The sequence below is a fragment of the Dermochelys coriacea genome, chromosome 4 (genome assembly GCF_009764565.3).
Source record: "Dermochelys coriacea isolate rDerCor1 chromosome 4, rDerCor1.pri.v4, whole genome shotgun sequence".
Classification (NCBI taxonomy): domain Eukaryota; kingdom Metazoa; phylum Chordata; order Testudines; family Dermochelyidae; genus Dermochelys; species Dermochelys coriacea.
In genome coordinates this window covers 37452648-37470712 of record NC_050071.1, presented here as the reverse complement: position 1 = coordinate 37470712, position 18065 = coordinate 37452648, and the positions used below count along the sequence as shown (strand labels likewise).

Genomic DNA, 18065 nt, shown 5'->3' with positions numbered 1-18065 from the left:
GCATGGGCCTGACAACCAGCTCACTTGGAGCCTGTGCCTGATTGTACTTAATTTCCAATAAAACAAAAGGATTTTGAAGATGTTCTCCTTTGCAGTTTAATGAAATCCAATGCAAATTTAATGAAAATTCAAAGAATTACCTTCACCACTAGATGTCACTGAAGCCCTAAAGATTTTTCAGAACTTGGGACTTGTAGCTCTTTAGCCATTGAAATTAGTTGTGTTCAAAATACAAATTCAAGGCACTGAATGTTTCAATCATTTGCATTCAGAAGCAGCAAAGAAACTAGCACTATAACATATTGTCTGCAGGAAAAGGCTCAATCCCTTTGTTGCATCATGCCCACTGTAAACAAATGGGGACAGATCATCAGCAGGTATAAATTAGCCATACTTCACTGAATGGAACCACATCACAGTTGTCTCCCTTGTTGGTAGTCTGAACCAAGAGGTTAAGGACTGAATGGACATGATGACTGTCACTTGCAGAGGTGGTCAGGATTGAGGAATACGCTGGGCCATGTAAGGAACTTCTGTTAGCCATACTCTACTTGTTCTGTCGATAAATTAAGTCAAGGCATTCAGATCATCACTCAGGTAGTTTAAGAGGCCTTAGTGTAAATGAGAATTGGGCTCAAAGTCTCCATAACTTTAACCCAGCACCTTCTTTGAGCATTGAACTCATGATATAAAGATGTTTAAAGTCCACTTTTGGGTAATTCATTTTTCAAAATAAAAAGAGCCATGATACCAGCTCTCTAGACTCACTATGGTTTGATTTCTAAATAGTTTGTGTAGAAGTAGGGTCTGCTTTATAGTCACTCCAAAACTGCTCAACAGAAAAATCCCAAATAAAGTTACTATGAGTGCAGTGAGTTTCTTCATTCTATTAAACAGGTTTCACCATCAGGCTTGTTAGAATTACACAAGGAAACAGAAATGTGCCCTAGTAGTTGATGAAAGAGCCTCAATACCTTTCACTCAGTAGTCACAACCTAGCTCTACTGCCTGAATTCAAACACTGCAAGAGGTTAATTATTCTATTGAATGAAAGTGGGGACTGAATTTTGAGTCTGCTAAACTTCTTTGAACTTGCTAAGAACCCTGTGAGCAAGCAATGATCCTGTGGTCTACACTAGGTCAAGCCCATTCAGGAAGAGGTAAACCAAATAAAAATAGCAATTGTCAAACTGTAAAAGAAGTAGTACAGTAGAGTGCAACACCACTTTAATATTAATCTCTAATGAAAGTCTATTGAAATCAATATAGTTACATTACAAATTTGACCACAACATTCTATTTGTATTTGATGGAATAATAAGGAATAGTTTGGGGAAAATATAATGTTTAATTCTGAGCAGCAAAGTTTTCCTGATTTTTTTCACTTTTGCAGGGCACAGTCCAAATAATTTTGTATATGCATAGAAGAAGCCTTTGCATGATATGTTGTTTTAGAGTTGGTAAAGTATTTCGTGGATGTAATACATGGCCTGTCTATTAATGGCCCTTTATTTGACAGGGATTGGATTCAGTGTTCCTTCAGATCTCTCAGCTTAAAGATGATTTCTATTTTATTGAAAACTTCTTGAACCACACAGATATGGGAAACTCAAAGTCTTATGTGTCCACATCTGAACTCTTAAAGGAAACAGAAGAAGATACACCTTCAACTCTGTTTCCATCTTCCCAAAATTATGGTGGGTCATATACCTCAGTCCAGACTAACATTTAAACTCATTATTTATATTCACTGTAGAGATACATTTGGAAAGATAAAGATAAAGCAGATTGACAGAAATTGGATGAATTTCAGGCAACCTTGTATTGAGTTATTGTACATGCTGATACAATCATTAACAGAGGAATGCACTTGGTGTTTTGAAGGAAGATAACAACCCTACAGAACGTAACAGCGTAATTTTGCTTTGCTGTACATGAGAGAGAAAAAACTCTTTGATTTCCAATTGTAATTGGTTTATGACTTGAAACTTGATGTTAAATTACCCATTATTTTAACTTCATAGCACAAAATACTGTTTGTTGTTCAGCCCTTTAAAAGTATTTCACGGTATTTGTGTTAGCGACTCTAACTGGTTAACTATATATTGTATCAAGGGATGTTTTCTTTTACTGATTCTAATGTTACTTCCCTTTCTGTTCTTCTATTACTCACCTAAACCTCTAATTCTGTGGAGACTTGTCTTGCAGAAGCTATACGGTAGCTAATTAATATCATCCAAGTAAGAAATATACAAAATACTGTATTGACTTAACAACGAAACCGCCCCCCTCCGCGCACACACACACACACACACACACACACAATTGCTTGAAAGAGACATAAAGATACTCAATAACTTTTCTTCATGAGCCCTATGCTTTTATTTCAGCATAAATGAGTAGTCAACACAAACAGTAAAGAAAAGAATAACCCACCTTGGTCTGTTCCAACATGCCAGCTGGATCCATAGTTACTACTAATATCCTTCAACATACTGATCAAGAAAGTTACAAGCCACTGAATAGAAACTATGTTTCATATTTTGACCAGCTTGCCAATCATCTGAATTGCCATTAGTTTCACATCAATCTGCATGCTATTATTATGAATTACAGGCCAGATCCTCAGCCATTGTAAATGGGCAGAGCTCCGTGGACTTCACTGAATCAAAGATAATTCATATCTGCTGAGAATCTGGCCCTACTGTTTTAATGCTTACTAACAGCTATTAGCAATAGCCACATACCACATTGGATGAAGAATAAAAGAACATAGTAGGTTCAGGTTTCAGAGTAGCAGCCGTGTTAGTCTGTATTCGCAAAAAGAAAAGGAGTACTTGTGGCACCTTAGAGACTAACAAATTTATTAGAGCATAAGCTTTCGTGAGCTACAGCTCACTTCATCGGATGCATCTGGTGGAAAAAACAGGAGAGATTTATATACACACACACAGAGAACATGAAACAATGGGTTTATCATACACACTGTAAGGAGAGTGATCACTTAAGATAAGCCATCACCAGCAGCATGGGGGGGAAAGGAGGAAAACCTTTCATGGTGACAAGCAAGGTAGGCTAATTCCAGCAGTTAACAAGAATATCAGAGGAACAGTGGCGGCTGGGGTGGGAGGGAGAAATACCATGGGGAAATAGTTTTACTTTGTGTAATGACTCATCCATTCCCAGTCTCTATTCAAGCCTAAGTTAATTGTATCCAGTTTGCAAATTAATTCCAATTCAGCAGTCTCTCGTTGGAGTCTGTTTTTGAAGCTTTTTTGTTGAAGTATAGCCACTCTTAGGTCTGTGATCGAGTGACCAGAGAGATTGAAGTGTTCTCCAACTGGTTTTTGAATGTTATAATTCTTGACGTCTGATTTGTGTCCATTCATTCTTTTACGTACAGACTGTCCAGTTTGGCCAATGTACATGGCAGAGGGGCATTGCTGGCACATGATGGCATATATCACATTGGTAGATGCGCAGGTGAACGAGCCTCTGATAGTGTGGCTGATGTGATTAGGCCCTATGATGGTATCCCCTGAATAGATATGTGGACAGAGTTGGCAACGGGCTTTGTTGCAAGGATAGGTTCCTGGGTTAGTGGTTCTGTTGTGTGGTGTGTGGTTGCTGGTGAGTATTTGCTTGAGATTGGGGGGCTGTCTGTAAGCAAGGACTGGTCTGTCTCCCAAGATCTGTGAGAGTGATGGGTCGTCCTTCAGGATAGGTTGTAGATCCTTGATGATGCATTGGAGAGGTTTTAGTTGGGGGCTGAAGGTGATGGCTAGTGGCGTTCTGTTGTTTTCTTTGTTGGGCCTGTCCTGTAGTAGGTGACTTCTGGGTCAACTCTTCTGGCTCTGTCAATCTGTTTCTTCACTTCAGCAGGTGGGTATTGTAGTTGTAGGAATGCATGATAGAGATCTTGTAGGTGTTTGTCTCTGTCTGAGGGGTTGGAGCAAATGCGGTTATATCGTAGCGCTTGGGTGTAGACAATGGATCGAGTGTTTAAGGTTGAAGCAGCCACCTTATTTCTACATCATATAGAAGTAAAATATTGGCACAAACCCATTCTTTGCCTGCAGGCCATAGAGACGTGATCTGGAAGACAGTGGTGTTTGTCAGATGACATGCTTGTCTCTTTAAAGCAAATTTTTCTTAGTAAGCTTGGCTAGCTTTCAAACAGCAGCCTTTTAAAAATCTGTGGTGACCTGTCAGGAAATGTAGAAAACAGGAACTGAGGGTGCTTTTTCTGCGGTCTGCAAGAAATTTCAGCAAGGCCCCGGAAGAGTGATGTCCTTTTGCAAAGTAGCTTCATAAACTGGTTGCCTCTTAATCTTCCAGGATCTCTCTGAATCTACTGCTGTTCCAATGGGAGCTAAAAGAACAGTAAAGCTTCCTGCATAAAATAATGTGGGATTGCATTAACATAAGTCTCAACATAACCTCAACTTCATGATTCAATATTTTATATCAAATAAGCAGTAGGTTCGCCTAAAATGGAGGGACAATTGAGGTGAGATCAGCTCAAAACAATCTAAATACAAACCTCATTTCTGCTTGGCTTTCTCTCAATCATCCAGTCACTGGGAGGTGAGGGGCTGCTTTAATGACCAAGACCAATGGGAGTCCTGACTGTGGATCCATTGCAGAGACTGCTCTCCTAGTAGCCCTTGAAAAGGGCAGGAAAATGAAAGGATCTCTAGCCATAAATCCCTGGAAATGGCCTCTGCTATGTTCCTCTCTTGTGTTCTATGGATCCTTTGTAGAGCTCCTGCCTCAAGTCATCTCTGGTGCATACATGTACATGTATTGCTCCTTATATTGCAATTGAAAAAGGAATTCCCTCTCCCCATCCAGCTGCTTTGAGGGAGAGAGATAGAAGTGGTCTGCTCCGTGGCTTCTTGGCATGGAGACCTCCACCCAACCTTTCTATAAGGAAGAGAACCCCTTCCACCAGAGACTGGGGAAAGCAATCTGCCTGGTGTTCTGTGGATGATGTCACAAATCCAGAGCCGACATCATAGTTGAGTTTGCTGAGGGCCTTGGGCTGGAAGTCCCCAGTGGTTACACAGCAGGAGCAGGAACTGGGAGAATGTCTACTTCTGAGAAGTTGAGCAGCTTTTTGATGGGTTCAGAGACTCATAGGATCAGTATTCATCCCTCTGTGGCATGGTGAGTGATGAAAGACAGGACACCCAAGGACCTTTGCTTCTCACAATACCTAGTTAATTTATTGCTTCTTCTCTGAGCCACCCTCCAGTATAGTAAACCCTTCTCTTAATCCATTCTGCCTCCTTGCTAGGATGATGTAGTAAATTAATGTGTAAGTGCACTGAAATTCTCCCCTAATTACCCCATCTGTAAAACGGGAATAAAAATGTCTCTCTCTTCTTGGGGCATTGTAAGGGTTAATTCAAACTTGTAAAACACTAAGGGCGTGCACATGCAGCTCCCATTGACTTTAGCTGGATTTTCTGCATCTGTCTGAAAATCAGGCCTTAAATTACTTCAATTCAAGGTCAAAGTCAGGGATCTCAAACTCAAATCACTATGAGGGCCACTACACTGGAATTCGCAAAAAGAAAAGGAGTACTTGTGGCACCTTAGAGACTAACAAATTTATTTGAGCATAAGCTTTCATGAGCTACAGCTCACTTCATCGGATGCATATGGTGGAAAATACAGTGGGGAGATTTATATACTCACACAGAGAACATGAAACAATGGGTTTTATCATACACACTGTAAGGAGAGCTAAGTAAAAGAAGGTTGAGGGGAGATATGGTTGCTCTCTATAAATATATCAGAGGGATAAATACAGGAGAGGGAGAGGAATTATTTCAGCTCAGCACCAATGTGGACAGAGGAACAAATGGGTATAAACTGGCCACCAGGAAGTTTAGACTTGAAATTAGACGAAGGTTTCTAACCATCAGAGGAGTGAAGTTTTGGAATAGCCTTCCAAGGGAAGCAGTGGGGGCAAAAGATCTATCTGGTTTTAAGATTCTACTTGATAAGTTTATGGAGGAGATGGTATGATGGGATAATGGGATTTTGGTAAGTAATTGATCTTTAAATATTCAGGGTAAATAGGCCTAATCCCCTGAGATGGGATATTAGATGGATGGGATCTGAGTTACCCAGGAAAGAATTTTCTGTACTATCTGGCTGGTGAAACTTGCCCATATGCTCAGGGTTTAGCTGATTGCCATATTTGGGGTCGGGAAGGAATTTTCCTCCAGGGCAGATTGGAGAGGCCCTGGAGGTTTTTCGCCTTCTTCTGTAGCATGGGGCATGGTTGACTTGAGGGAGGCTTCTCTGCTCCTTGAAGTCTTTAAACCATGATTGAAGGACTTCAATAACTCAGACATAGGTGAGGTTTTTCATAGGAAAGGGTGGGTGAGATTCTGTGGCCTGCACTGTGCAGGAGGTCGGACTAGATGATCAGAATGGTCCCTTCTGACCTTAGTATCTATGAATCTATGAATCTATGAGTGGTCTGATCTGGATGAAAGCTAGAGGCATGTAGGTAGGAATAGCGGTCAGTAGGTTTCTGATATAGGGTGGTGTTTATGTGACCATCGCTTATTAGCACCGTAGTGTCCAGGAAGTGGATCTCTTGTGTGGACTGGTCCAGGCTGAGGTTGATGGTGGGATGGAAATTGTTGAAATCATGGTGGAATTCCTCAAGAGCTTCTTTTCCATGGGTCCAGATGATGAAGATGTCATCAATGTAGCGCAAGTAGAGTAGGGGCATTAGGGGACGAGAGCTGAGGAAGCGTTGTTCTAAGTCAGCCATAAAAATGTTGGCATACTGTGGGGCCATGCGGGTACCCATCGCAGTGCCGCTGACTTGAAGGTATACATTGTCACCAAATGTGAAATAGTTATGGGTGAGGACAAAGTCACAAAGTTCAGCCACCAGGTTAGCCGTGACAGTATCAGGGATACTGTTCCTGATGGCTTGTAGCCCATCTTTGTGTGGAATGTTGGTGTAGAGGGCTTCTACATCCATAGTGGCTAGGATGGTGTTTTTAGGAAGATCACCAATGGACTGTAGTTTCCTCCGGAAGTCAGTGGTGTCTCGAAGATAGCTGGGAGTGCTGGTAACGAAGGGCCTGAGGAGGGAGTCTACATAGCCAGACAATCCTGCTGTCAGGGTGCCAATGCCTGAGATGATGGGGCATCCAGGATTTCCAGGTTTATGGATCTTGGGTAGCAGATAGAATACCCCAGGTCGGGGCTCCAGGGGTGTGTCTGTGCGGATTTTTTCTTGTGCTTTTTCAGGGAGTTTCTTGAGCAAATGCTGTAGTTTCTTTTGGTAACTCTCAGTGGGATCAGAGGGTAATGGCTTGTAGAAAGTGGTGTTGGAGAGCTGCCTAGTAGCCTCTTGTTCATACTCCGACCTATTCATGATGACGACAGCACCTCCTTTGTCAGCCTTTTTGATTATGATGTCAGAGTTGTTTCTGAGGCTGTGGATGGCACTGTGTTCTGCATGGCTGAGGTTATGGGGTAAGCGATGCTTTTCCACAATTTCAGCTCATGCACATCGGCGGAAGCACTCTATGTAGAAATCCAGGCTGCTGTTTCGACCTTCAGGAGGAGTCCACTCAGAATCCTTTTTTAGGTTCAATGTCCCTAAACAATGAGTGAATAACTTCAGAAAACAAAAAGAAGGTGGTGAGAGTGTACACTGGGTATAGTTGTTTTTCAGTATCAGACTTATGTCATTTAAAATAAATTATGCAACAGTTGTCTTTCTGCCATTAGTAATAATAAGTAATAAGTAATAATTTCACATGAGTTCTTATCTAATGAAAGAATTTTTGCTATTATGTTCACTGTAGCACCAGTGAAAGACCCAACATACCCAGTTCTTCTGGATCATCAGACACAAACCATGGAGCCAGAGACAGTGGAAGAAAAGCACAAAATAAACATCCCTTTCATAAAGAAACTTACAGGTGAGATCCTTGTTGTTGGAAGACATTATTTGCAATCAAGCAGAAAGAATAAATGTCAGGATCCTACAGGGATCCCACCTGGAAGTTCACCCCTGGACAAAAGGCCACCAAAACACCTCAAAATAGAACTTGCGTGGTGTATAGATCTTGTGTAGGCCCTACCTCCACAAGTGTGAATTTCATTTCAGATAAGGAGCTAGCGTCTGGGAGAGTTGCATCCCCAGCAGCTCTGCACAATGCAATTTTATTTTGAAGATCTATGTATTTGAGTTTCAATGAGTTAATGAGTTTCAATGCAAGATAGTGCTTAAAGTATTCCTGTAGATGGTATAAATGACCTTGAACAACAATTGAAATGTTGGTGAGGTCATATCTTTTATTGGACTAACTTATACTGGTGTAAGAATATTGTATATTGTAAGAATGTTGTTGCAGCTGTGTTGGATCCAGGATATTAGGTCCAATAAATTCCACAGGTCAATTATATATTGTGCAAAATATTTTATTTAATTTACCAATTTTAAATTTGTGGCTTTTTAATTTTCTTGGTTGTTTCTTTGTTCTTGTATTATGAGAAAGGGAACATGGGCAAGTTCAATTTTGCTTCCCTACATCATTCATAATTTTAGATTTCTTTTATCATGTCACCTCTTTGTTATCTCCTTTCTCTATTTATTAGATATTCCTGATTCTGATATCATGTCAGTTTTATACTGGTGTAATGTGATTTCTTTAATTCTAATACTAAAATACTATTTTTAAAAATCTTTCCTCGATAGAATTCCCTCCATTCCTCTAAACCTTTTATTTGTTCTTTTAAGGGCCTATTCTGTTTCTGCTGTATCATTTGGGAGTGGCCAGAGATTAACAGAGAAATCAAAGTGAGCTCATACCACTGATTTTATTTGGTTCTTGATTACTGCTGTGCACTGAGCAGATATTTTCATTGAGCAGTCCACAGGGTCAGGGTCTTTTTCCTGACTAGTCATAGTTAATGTGGAAATCATCAGTGGTTCAAACTCTCCATTCTAATGTACATTGCCTTGTACTTGCCATGTGATATATTGAATATCACCTGCCATCTTGTTGTCCAAAGTCCTAGCTTTGTTATTATTTGCTGTAGTTCCCCACAGACATCTCTAGTCTTAAATAACATAAATAATGTAATGTCATCTGTAGATTTTACCACCTCACTGTTTATATTGACAAGAAAAATGTGTTAATCAGTAATGTTAAAGTTAATCTGGCCCAAATGGTCATGGAGAGGTGGAATGAAGGTGCAAGGGAATTCTTTCTGACCTCCACAGAACTGATTATATAATGCCCTGAAGCAGGAGGATATATAATGCCAGTCTGGCAGGTTTGAATATTCTGCAATAGAAAAGCTTTCTCCAGAGGAGGGAGAAGCCATCTCTACAGCTGCATTCAGGCACACCGTTATTTTACAACCTTTATAAGCAACTTCCCATTTTGTACATGATGACAAGAAGAATCTTTTTCTGTTTAAGATGTCAGGGACATGACTAATAATTGGATTTGCTGACCAGGAGTTCAAATTTGGCCCCATTCCAGATATCCCATACATATTCTGAATAAATAGGATCTTATAAACATCCAAGGATTGAGATACCATGCATATGTCTATAGAACTCATAATTCTATAATTAAGATAATGTACATGATCCTGAAGCGGCTTTATTTTATCATATAGTAATTTATTCTCTCTCATAAGGACACTAGAAAGTAGAACAGATTCATTTATGTTCTTTTGGGGTCTGCATCAACCAGTTGCAATCAGTCATTTCCAGGAGAAAAGCTGACAGCTTTGTTTTATTTTTGTTGATTGTTCTTTTATCTAATTGAATGAACTACCTGGTGATTGGTTTGTAAAATGGAGAGGATATTTATCAGAGGAATGAAACAAAAGAGGGAAATTATAAAGATGAATCAGAAACAATATGGATGGTGTAAATGGCTAGTGTGTTTACTAGGGTTCTTTTAACTCATCATGCATGGAGTTACCATCAGCCAGTGGACTCCACTCGACATGGGTATGAATGCACAATCCACCTACTGCAAGGGTAGAAGAGCTGCTGCAGTAGTATTTGCTCCATTGGAGCCCCACAAAGAATTTTGGTCAAATAAGTGTGCCCTATTAACAGCCTGAGCTGTGGCTATAAAACCCTAACCTTAGCAACATGGTTATCTATTGCACAATCATAACTGAAAAGAGTGATTGGCTAGAAATCCTTTGAGGCTCCATCCTTGATTTTGAATGGATTATTTTGGTATAAATTCTAGGTGAAAATGTAAAAGATTGCACATTTTGATGTACTGTTTTGATTCAAATAGACTTCCAAGTCTTTTTCTATGGTGCCGACAAAAATGCAAATGGATACCTGACATTTACTGAGATAGAAAAGGTCCTGGGAGAAGATGCACCTCAGAAAGAGGAATTGGAAGAATTTGATGATGATAACAATAAGATGTACTCCTACCTTGAATTGAGAAAAGCCCTTGAGCTGACAGGTAATTATTTTTTTAAAAACCAATGAGGTTTATTTCTTAACTAGACTTTTTTCTCCCTTCCATCCAACACTTCTTCCTCTTTCTGAAAGATGGAATTAGGACTTATCTACAGTTCAGAATTTGCTGAAATAGCTATTCTCCAATAATTATTTCAAAATTAGCCCCCATGAAGACACTTTTATTCTGGAATAATCATTGCAGAATAGCTATTATAGGCCTGGTCTACACTGGGAGGGGGGGATCAATCTAAGTTATGCGACTTTAGCTATGTGAATAACAGAACTCCTTAGATAATTTGCCCTCCAAAAATCATTATGCTCATCAGGGGGCAAAGATAAAGGATCCTTACTATAGTTTGTGCTTTAAGATTCTCCCCTCCAGTTCTTACTGCTATGAGCATTTAATTATTTTGTTAACTGACCTATAATAATAAGGACATTAAATAAAATCAGTAACACACTCCAGGTAGTGCCATTATACCTCAGAGCTGCATGTATAGCTTGTTGCCTTTGGCCTTCTTTTTCACAACACATTGGTATCTTAGTCATGTGAATATTTCTATTGTGTTGCCATTTATGATACATATGGACTACTCCTGCAACTTTAATCAAGTGATCCTCCATCCAAAATATTCCAAATTCCCACTGACGTCAATAGGGCTATTTATGTAAGTAGGAATGCACAACAGGTAGGAAAACCATTCCCAGATGGTAGCTATCAACGGTTCACAGTCAAGTTGGAAGGGCAAGTGGGGTTCCCCAGGGATCTGTCCTAGGTTCAGTTCTACTCAATATCTTCCTAAAAATGATTTAGATAATGGCATAGAGAGTACACTTACAAAGTTTGCAGATGATAGTAAGCAGGGAGGAGATGCAAATTCTCTGGAGGATAGGATCAGACTTCAAAATCATGTCAAAATCAGAAACTGGAGAAATGGTCTAAAATAAATAGAATGAAATTCAAGAAGGACAACTGCAAAGTATTAAACTTAGGTAGAACTAATCAACTGCACAAATAGAAAATGGGAAATGACTGTCTAGGAAGGAGAAAAGGATCTGGGGCTTTGTGATGGGATGTACTGGCCCCGCTCTGGAAAGAAAGGGGTTCAGGCAACACTCTGAGCAGCAGAAGCCCTGCCCCCTCACCTCTGCTGGGCATGCTCCAACTGCTGCTGCAGTATAAAAGGGAGTTGCACAGCTCAGTCAGGGCTGACCACCAAGGAGGGAAGATGCACCTTGCTGGCTCCAGATGAGGAGCAGCCAGGAGCCCAGACGAAGGGAGCAGGAGATGCTGTGACCCAGGCAGGCACCCATAGAGTCCCCAGAGAGATTATAGGTATCTGCAGTACCCCGAGACCCTGAAGACACCCAGACTCAGCTACAGGAATCAAGGTAGGAAGCAGCCCAGGGAGGGACCAGCCAGCATCCCTACAGTAGTTGGTGTGTTATGGGTGGATTCTCTGATGACTATGTGGCAAAACCTATTGCCACTACCAGGGCCCTGGTCTGGAACCTGGTGGAGCAGAGAAGGCCTGGGTCCCCCTATCTGGCTGCCCACCCCTGTTCTGGGGAGTGGCCCACCAACTCTCCCCCCACCCCCTGCCTTCTACTGCCTCTGGCCATTGGGCAGCACTTCCCTGAAGACAAGGGGAGTCCCACTGACTCTAGCCACTGGGCCACATGACCCTGAGGCAGGGCACAACCCTAGTGGCTGTACTGTGGGGCTGTCACGCCCTCACCCTGCCCCAGGGTGACCAGGGTACTGGCCCTGTGACAGGGCTATAGTGCATCACAAACTAAATCTGAGTCCACAGTGTAATACTGTTACAAAAAAAGTAAACAGCATTTTGGATCCTATTAGCAGGAATGTTGTAAGCAAAACACAAGTAGTAATTTATTTTGCTCTACTCAGCACTGATAAGGCCTCAGCTGGAGTACTGTATCCAGTTCTGGGCCCCACATGTCAGGAAAGATGTGGACAAAGTGGAGAAACTCCAGAGGACAGCAACCAAAATAATCAAAGGTCTAAAAAACATGACCTACAAAGAAAGATTGGGGGAAAAAAAACTGGGTTTGTTTAATCTGGAGAAAAGAAGACTGAGGGGGGACATGAGAAAAGTCTTCAAGAACATAAAAAGTTCTTATAAAGAAGAGGATAAATTGTTCATCTTAACCACTGAGGCCTGGACAAGAAGTAATGGGCTTAAATTGCAACAAGGGAGATTTAGGTTAGACATTGGGAAAAACTTCCTAATTTTAAGGGTAGTTAAGCACTGGAAAAAAATTAACTAGGACATTGTGGAATCTACCTCACTGGAGGTTTTTAAGAACTGGTTACAGAGGGATGGTCTAGATAATACTTAGTCCTGACTCAATGCAGGGGACTGGATTAGATGACCTATCAAGGTCCCTTCCAGTCCTACATTTCTCTGATTCAGAATAGCTACATTAAGCTGAATTCACCATAAGAAAAACTTATAATTCAAACTTCTGTGTTTCAATGTGCTTAAGATATGACCCCATCTAACAGTGAATCTTTTTGTATTACAGAGTAATTAAGAAGACTAATTGCAAGGCTGAGCGATGCATGCAATGTTCTGGATCTTTATTTTATTTTACAGGAAAGAAAATCACTTACAGGTTTATTTTTTTTTAATTGGTCATTCTTTTGGAACAGCAAAATATGAATTATATAATGATAAAATGCCCCTTATTCCAATATGCACACCATATTTACCATAGAAGCCGTGTATTGCAGAATAGCTAGAGAAGGAGACTTCTCAAAATGTTTAACTCACTTTGTAATTAAGTACATAGACAAAAAAGGAAGACAAAGGAAATATTATTGATCAAAATGTTTTAAAACCGTGGATTTAGTATTAAAAATTGTTATGCAACTTAAGCATGTCTTTTTAAAGGTTTATTTACTTCAGTATATAACTTCTACTTTATTCTTCCTTAAGTGCTCTAACAGATAGTCGATGATTACTCGTTTACACCCCCCCACCACCACCATCAGTTAACACCATAATACTATTTACTTGGCATATCAAAGAGTGAAATCCTTCCATCATCATCCACATAATAGATCTGGGATATGGAACAGAAATTACTACATATTTTGATCACAATGTGTCAGGTGTAGCTTCTTCGGATGTTTGCATGTTCCAAATGGTGATTACCAACACCCAGTGATGTGCTAGAGAGGACTCTCAGAGTCCTTGTGTCTCCAGGTTCAAATTCTGTCATTATCAAATTGAAAGGACAGTTGTGGAATGATTTATTTGCCTCTGATGGAGTCACCCTCTTTCTGTATACAGCTAAATTACTCCTGCTAGAGACTGCTTATCTGTATGCTTGTAATGTTATTTCAAACAGCATGTTTCTTTTCCTTTGGAATGGACCAGATTGCACCAAATATAATTGGCATTTTAAAGTCTTTTCCTGGGGAAGATACCTACAGACTGCATTACTCCTATGAGTTCTTTAATACAACAGCTACAAATTGAACCCTCTGCTTTACTATCAGCTTCCACAGTATATTTTTCAGAAACAAAATACAAATATTTCAGCCAAGTGCAGTATAGTAGGCTTCAGCGTGGTACTGTGTCTGCAAAAATATCCATACCTGACTTGACTCACAAAAACAGTTGCATTAAGTCCTTCAGTGGGACTTCTGATATGTTTTCATCGCTGCGCCCTTTGTTGAGATGTTGCCTTCTTCCTTAGTTATGAGAAAGCATTTGCATTTCAATGAGAAATGAATGAATATTTGTCAGTCCATCCACCCCAATGCACCCATACACCCTAATATATACAGGAAATTCTGGGGAGCCTCTTGTTAAAATTTGGAAGAACATCATAGTATGTACCAAATCCATGTTGCCCATGATAGATCTCTAAAAGGGAATGAGATTTGGTCCCACTGCAGTACAAATTATGCTTGTATTGTCATAACAGGAAGGCAGCATCATATAAAGAGGGTAGTATATCCCTTCGGTGGAACATCTGTTGAACAGCGCCCAGCTCTGATGTTGTGATACAAGGCAGATGGCTGGGGAAAATATGCAGAATATAACCCTACATATAGATCTAACAGAGTAAAGGCTATCAACCAAACATCAGTTGTTCAGAACATTACATTTGTTGTGGAAGTCATGTTTTCCCAGACACTACGCAAGCAAGTTCATAATTTATGAAAGCTATTCACACATCTCATGGAAAACCTAAGCAACTTAACCGAAAGTCTTCCCTTTTAGAATGACTGAACTTCAAAACAAAATGAAATTGTCTATCATTCCTTACAAATTGAGAAGTCTGTAATTACTCATATTCTGCTTTCACTTAGGCCCAAGTATTCCCACTGAAATCAGTGACCAGGATTTGGCATTAGGAAATTAGTTGATCTTCAGTTTTTACAGTTGCAGTGGGACTGACTTTTCACCTATACTATTAGTGAATACATTTGACCAAATTTGGCCCTAATTTATGTGCCTTGCAACCCCCAGGAAATCAGTGGAGGATTTGAGGGCAGAACCCTTGTCAGGGGGACTCTATCTAAACAGGCAGATGCAATTGCAGGATTGGGGCAGGAATGCCCAATCCTTCGAGGTACTGAACACTTCCTAGAAGGTTCTGAGTGTGTGCAGTACCTGCCATATACAGTGGGTACACTTGAAAAGTTCATGCTTGTTCTGGAGGTATTACTAGTTTCAGACGTATTCTCCTTGTTAAGCAAAGAGAATATCGCCACAATCTATAGTATTTTGAAAACTGGCAAAAAAGTGAGGCCACTGTATATATTGAATGGTGAGTACTCAGCATATCTACCAAATCTGGATACACATACTTACCCATTTTAATGTTCTCTTCATTTTAGATGTGCAGATTTGACTAATAATAATTAATACTTTACATTTGTTTAAATATATAAACTCAAATGAGAAAAATAAATAGACAATAGTTCATGGAATTCCAAATCCTTGTAACTTGTATGTCAAAAATGTAATAAACCGGAATAGATAAGAGAGGAACAATATGGTGCACTTTTAATTTTGTAAAATAAATTGGGGGGGGGGGAATTGGCAGTACAATTATTTTCTATTTCCTCAAAGTTAATATATTTTAATATCCATCTTCCAAAGCTACTTCTATGGGAGATCTTACTGGAAAGAAAATCACTTACAGGTTTATTTTTTAATTGATCAAACAGCCACATTTTAGGCAAGCAATTTAGCCTCTGACTGTTTTATTTATGTATAACCAAGTATCACTGGGATTTTCTAAGGCACCTAAGAGAACCGGTTGCTCAAATCCCTTTTCAGTAGGATTTGGATAACTAATTCTCTTCCTTGAAAATCCCAGCCCACGTGAATACCATGTGTTGCTGTCACAGTGCCCACCATGACTGTTGCTAATTCTACCAATGGAGAATTTGTATTGGGTGTCCCACCTTGGCCACAGAGTGCAAGGTACCTTTTCCCCTATACAAGTATTTAGAAGGTGCTCAAATGTGGGAGGAGTTCCCCCCCGCCCATGAAAGTCAGTATGAAACTGCCATTTTAATTAAAGAATAGGCACAACATGCACTTCTTAGGGCACAACAAATATCCACAAAGTCAGAAGCATATAAAGTTCAGCATACATATACACTGCATTTAAAATTGAGAATACTGCTGATGCCAGGAATGCCTCTAAAACTAAAGTGAACTTTCAAGTACACCCTCTACATACAGCAGGTACTGAGCCCCCTCAACTCAGCTGTGACATATACGGCGGTTGAGGCCACTTAGAACCTAATGACCAAAGTCTGACCTTTAAAACGTGTGTGATCACTACAGAAGTCAATGAGAGTTGCTTGCACATAAGCAAAGTACATGTCAGAAATAAAGAGAGGGAGCACGTCACAGCAATTTCAGGGCTGAACTCATTCTTAGAGGATCTGTACTTTTTTCTGACATCCTCAGAACCTCTCAAGTATGTTATATGTTCATATTCTTCCAGGAGTGGGAACGGGAAGTAAGGAGCAAACTTTATAGATGGCAGTATGTCAGTTCCTGTTCTTCATTAGCTCAGGTGATATTTCTGATTTTATTTTTTGCCTGTGGGATCTCCTCCCCACATATTCTGCCAGTTTATGGCAGGAGGCAATCAAACACTTTGGAAAGAGATTTTATTCTTCAATTTCTTTTGTCAGCCTATGCAAATATCACTACTAGTTAGGATAGTAGCCAAAAGAAACTCAAATACAGTTTCCAACCAAAGATTGAATAATTAGCTATTTATTTGTCTTTCAATCTCTCTACTTCCTTTTTGAGGTTTCCCTCCTACCCCTTCCTTCTGAAAGCTTCCAACTTCTGCATCCCCTATATGTCCTTCATTATATATAGACATTTGTCTCTTCTCTCAACTTCCCTCTAGATAATACCATGCTATTACTGCCTAATGAGTTTGGTCCTGATTGTCCACAACCTTAGAGCTCATGTAATTATTTACACCTATGCAAAGTGAAAGTAAAGGGCTCCAAATAAAAAATCTCCTTAATTACATGGATTGTACTGGTTTAAACTCACTTTGTACTCACTTTGTATAACTGTAAATACTACACAGTATGCAAGGCTGGGGAGGGCCAGACCCCTTTTACTACCCTGTGCCAGCAAGAGCTGAGAAGAAAATTGATTAGATTCACACCAGTTTCACACTGTTATTGTTGCCAGAGCAGCTTTCTGGAAGAATAGTACAACTGGTGCAATCAACCACTAAGAGTTTGTCTGATAGGAAAGCTTGTAATAGGGGAAGACGGGTGTATGAGGAAATGCAGGATACCTTCCACCTCAGACCAAACGTAGACTCCACATGGAAACACTGTTTAGTTAGTCAGAGAGCTCCCTCTACATTTTAATAAACACCTCTGTAAAACAAATGTGATATTTCCCCCATGTGATATATGTTATATCTTGTTAAATTTTATAATTTAACATAGTCAGTCCTACTGAGTGCAAAAGACTAGTTCAAAGGAACACATTAGCAGTGGTTTGGTATAAATGTCAGTATTAAATGAATGTCTGCACTACAATAACGAAATTAAATGTGTTGATATATGAAGACTTTGTTATTTAGAAAATCAATATCTGATTTTATATATTATTATCACTCTTTTTTGGTTTGTCCTCCCCTACAGATAGTCTTGTTTATTTACAAATAAAATATGCTTCACAAAAACAGCTCTTTCTTGCAAACTGTACATTATTGGAGAGTTTAGTATAAATGTTGGAAATTCTTAAGCTACTGCACTTTTAATCTGGCTGGGGATTCAGTTGAAATCAATCCTATAATCTTTGTCAGCATGGTCTTTTTACTATGAGGAAACAGAATAATGCTCACAAAACATTTATGTTTGGAGTTTCACATACATACCATGCCCTTGAGTGTACATACTGATCAGTGCAGTATAATATGTATTTTAATATACATATATACAGTTATACATACACACATTGTGTGAGTTAATGCATATACACAAAACTAGACAAATATGAATCATTTGAATAAAAATGTACTTCCAACAACAGTA

General features: G+C 39.7%; 1 protein-coding gene across 1 annotated transcript in view; it reads left to right on the top strand.

The window, feature by feature from the left end:
• The window catches only part of LOC122459790, a 29887-nt gene extending 15130 nt beyond the window's left edge, over nt 1-14757 (top strand). Inside the window, exons 4-7 of the mRNA XM_043512975.1 lie at nt 1520-1697; nt 7848-7964; nt 10317-10493; nt 13043-14757. Of these exons, the coding sequence (XP_043368910.1) occupies nt 1520-1697; nt 7848-7964; nt 10317-10493; nt 13043-13047 (477 nt within the window). The 3' untranslated portion in view covers nt 13048-14757. The remainder of the gene's footprint in view (nt 1-1519; nt 1698-7847; nt 7965-10316; nt 10494-13042) is intronic.
• Nucleotides 14758-18065: the final 3308 nt, after the last annotated feature.